Source organism: Lytechinus pictus, chromosome 14, assembly GCF_037042905.1.
Source record: "Lytechinus pictus isolate F3 Inbred chromosome 14, Lp3.0, whole genome shotgun sequence".
Lineage (NCBI taxonomy): Eukaryota > Metazoa > Echinodermata > Echinoidea > Temnopleuroida > Toxopneustidae > Lytechinus > Lytechinus pictus.
The window spans coordinates 24573794-24577500 of NC_087258.1; the positions used below are offsets into that span (position 1 = coordinate 24573794).

Below are 3707 nucleotides of genomic sequence, written 5' to 3' on the forward strand. Positions count from 1 at the left end.
TTTCCCTCGGGAGAATATTTTCGCTCAGCGCTGCGCGCTTCGGGCAAAATATAATCCCTTGGGAAAAATATAACTCCGTCGGGGAGAGGCAATGTTATATTCAAACTATAGGTAGGCAATATCTGTATAATAGGGTATTTATATTGCGCACATATCCACCTTGTTAGGTGCTCAAGGCGCTCCTATATTCGCCACCATTGTTGATTTATCAACCAAATTTGATGTATTCACTGACACAATGTTGCAGTTTTTTCGACAGTGACATACAATAAATCGACTGTGATATTAGCCAAACTCTCGATTTAATTTGTATCCTATCAAGATTCATTTCCAAATCTCAACGGATTTAAATTCAAATATGAAAGCTTTAAATTTACATCTGTAAAGTTTGAATATACTGTATGAATTATCCAAAGCTTGGCAGCTAACTAACCTGACAGCTAACTAAAACTGGAAGAGATGTTTTGTTACTGAAATGATTATACGGGCATGTGGGTAGATAAAACGTTGAATTATCATGATCACTTGGAATGAAACACTATAAGCGAATAATTATTATTGACTGGCAGTTGTTTATTTTATAATAGGTAACATACATGCAATGTTGTATCTTCACCAATACATATTTCATGCAGTAAATTCATGGTCTCATATTGCCGTTTAGTCATGTTTATTTGTTTATTTATTTGTTTATTTCATTCATTCATTCATTTATTTATTTGTTTATCTATCTATTTCTTTCTTTCTTTTATTTATTTCTTTATTTATTCACGTTTTATTTCAACAGGTTAGCCCTTTCATTTAGCAAACTTATGAGAATAGTTTTCATACTACTGGGAAAAATTCATAGAAATACCTCCCCCCCCCCCCCCTTGTCCGTACTTTGTCTAATAAACATTCTACTGCATTGGTTGTAAACATTATATCCACCTCTATGGGTTCATCAAACTTCTTTCCGTGATTGATGGGCGTAACTTCGCAATGACGTCATGAACTTCTGTCCAATCGCACAGCGATATTCTTGTGTGGATCGGTCTGCGCAACAGCAGATAGTACAGCCGACACCAGACCGATCAAAGCTAGCTGCAGCTGGTTAGTATGGAGCCCCGGGTATGGAGCATAGAAATATATCTAGGTTTTGTTAGTGTAACCGTAAAAATGATAAAATGTCAAATTAAAAATAATGCCATCCTACATATCCATATTACTATTGGTAGAGGAAACAAAAAAGTACACATGAATGATCGTGTCTTTCTTGCAAGGGCAACGCTCGAGTATGCAAGGCCAACGCCCGAGTATATAATAATGCAATAGAGGTGGGGGAAAGATTGTCTGATAAAAGAGATATATACCTTTCCTTAATTATTGATTTGATCGTATGGAGTCACCTGACCAAGAACCTATCTGTTTGAATATTCTAATTTATTCATTTTTCTCTCTCTCCATATTTCTTTCTTTCTTTCTTTTCTTGTTCTATACCATTTTTTTATTGAAAAATCATAGAACGCGGTCGTTCCCACCCCCCTCGTATATAGTGCCACCTCTTACAGAAAGCGATTTTTTTTCATTCACTTTGAAATGCATAGATAGACTTTAATTTCTAAACAATGAAGATTTCTTAGTACTTCATTTTAGACTTGCGAACACTTGCGTACAGCAGGGGGGGGGAGGACTGGAAAGAAAATGGAGAGTGAAATCTTATATTATTTTCAGAATATTTAGTTAAAATCTACCCCCCCCCCCGAAGAAGACAATAGATTTTTGTATTAAAGGGTTGTGATTTCATCTCGTTCGATTCTGTTTAGAAATGTTGCTCCATCCATCATATCTGCCCCTCTGTGGCTCGTTATGCCATTGCTTGAGAGTTTGAATGATTGACATCAATCTCCAAACACCAATCTAATTTTACAACTGACATCTATCCTCCTAATCGATCAACGCATTGCACTGCGCATGAATTCGCAAATTTACTCGTGATAACTCAACGTCATACTCCATCTGAATTCAAACGTGACCCTATATAGCCTGTTATCTGTTGCCTCTTCTGTTGTTTACAACTATTCCTTTTGACATTCAAATGAAAGGGCAATATTCTTCTTATCCTATGTTTGATGACAGAGCTAAAAGGACAAATGATCTCATATTTGCCCCCTTTTTTTAACCTGAGCAAAGATGAGGTCAGTGAGATTGTTATGTTGAGAACACTTTCAAACCATTACATAATTGCGCAAACACTTCATTGTATTCCATATTGACTCTTTCTACGATGAGAGTGGGTCAGGATGGAGTGTACCAGCTTCCACGGGGGTGACGCCCCGGTAGTGCAAACAAAAAAGTGAAAATAGTTGTGACGATGCGAATTTATATTGATCCCCCGATCTCGACTATAGGCACTTTTGCCTTTGCGCTCTGTTTCATAGTTCCTTAGGAAGGTCCCAACCACCCCTGCATCATCATGCGAATGATTGTCGCGTTCGCCCTGCTCACCCTAGCCGCGTGCTCGTCGGCCCAGGTCATCGGTTTCGGCGGGTGCCCCGAAATCCGAGCCGTCGAGGAATTCGACTTCAACCGCTATCAGGGACGATGGTTCCAAATCGCTCGCTTCTACAACGCACCCGAGGAAGAAGTACGATGTCAGTCAGCCAATTTCACCCAGAAGGACGGGTACCTGGTCGCACAGGAGCAAGGCGTGTACGGCGAGGAGCCCTACTCCTATCCAATTCCAATATACAGGGCAAGGGATGACGAGTCAGGCAGACTCTGTAAGTTCACATCTTTAGTTAAAAGTCTTGCCCTTTATTCAATCTCATTTATTTCTCTTTCTCTTGTAAAACAATGAAAACATATATTTTGCAATTAATGCATTCCGGAATGAATAAAATATTAATCAATATAGTACATGGATGTGGGTCCTCGTAAGTCCTGGAAAGATTTAATAAAAAGATCACAGAATTGGAAGGACACGAAGAGTGAAGATGCGTTAATTTCATGGACAAAATCAAATTAATTTTTTTTTTTTTTTTTTTGAGGTGGGGAGGGGGAGGGGGGTACTGTTTTTTTACGCACCTCTTGCAGAGTCACCTTTCAGAAAAATGGCGATCTAGAACCATAGAACCATCTACCTATGGATGATAACGGTGCTTTTCGGCACCATGGTGGCAAGCGTCTGCCACAATGTTATGGTTGTCTTGTTCGCCTTGTCGAGCCCCTTAGGAATGCAAGTTTGGTAATAATGGTAACACCATTTTGAACGAATTTTGATGATGGGGCGCGGATGCCTAACCATTGCATATGAGATTGAACCCCTTAATTTCTAGTCGGAGGAGGGGGATAAAGGTGTTATGGAGTAAGGGGCAAAATCCAAGATTCGCATTTTTATGATGGCCTGGAAGTTTACCAGATTTAGGCTGGGGTTCTGAAAATGAAATAAAATCCATATTTTATTGTTCGAAAACATGAAATATGAAATAGAAATACTCCGAAAAATTATTTTTGCCCAATTGATCGTGGGCCCGGCGGCTACTGTGCAGCGCCAGATCGACGTAAAAAACTATCTAACGCCAAACGTCTTTTGGTCTGACGAGGTGTCTACTTGTATAAGCAAGTAAAAAAAAGTTTGGTAAAAAATCGGGACAAATTCGAAACAGATTCTACTCATATTAAGAAATGAATAAAATAAAGGAAAACAAGATCTGTGATATTTTCAA

General features: G+C 38.9%; 1 protein-coding gene across 1 annotated transcript in view; it reads left to right on the plus strand.

The window, feature by feature from the left end:
• Positions 1-2219: 2219 nt before the first annotated feature.
• Positions 2220-3707, plus strand: part of LOC129275659 (apolipoprotein D-like) — a 3661-nt gene continuing 2173 nt past the window's right edge. The window contains exon 1 of the mRNA XM_054912161.2: positions 2220-2762. Coding sequence (XP_054768136.2) covers positions 2456-2762 — 307 coding nt within the window. The 5' untranslated portion in view covers positions 2220-2455. The remainder of the gene's footprint in view (positions 2763-3707) is intronic.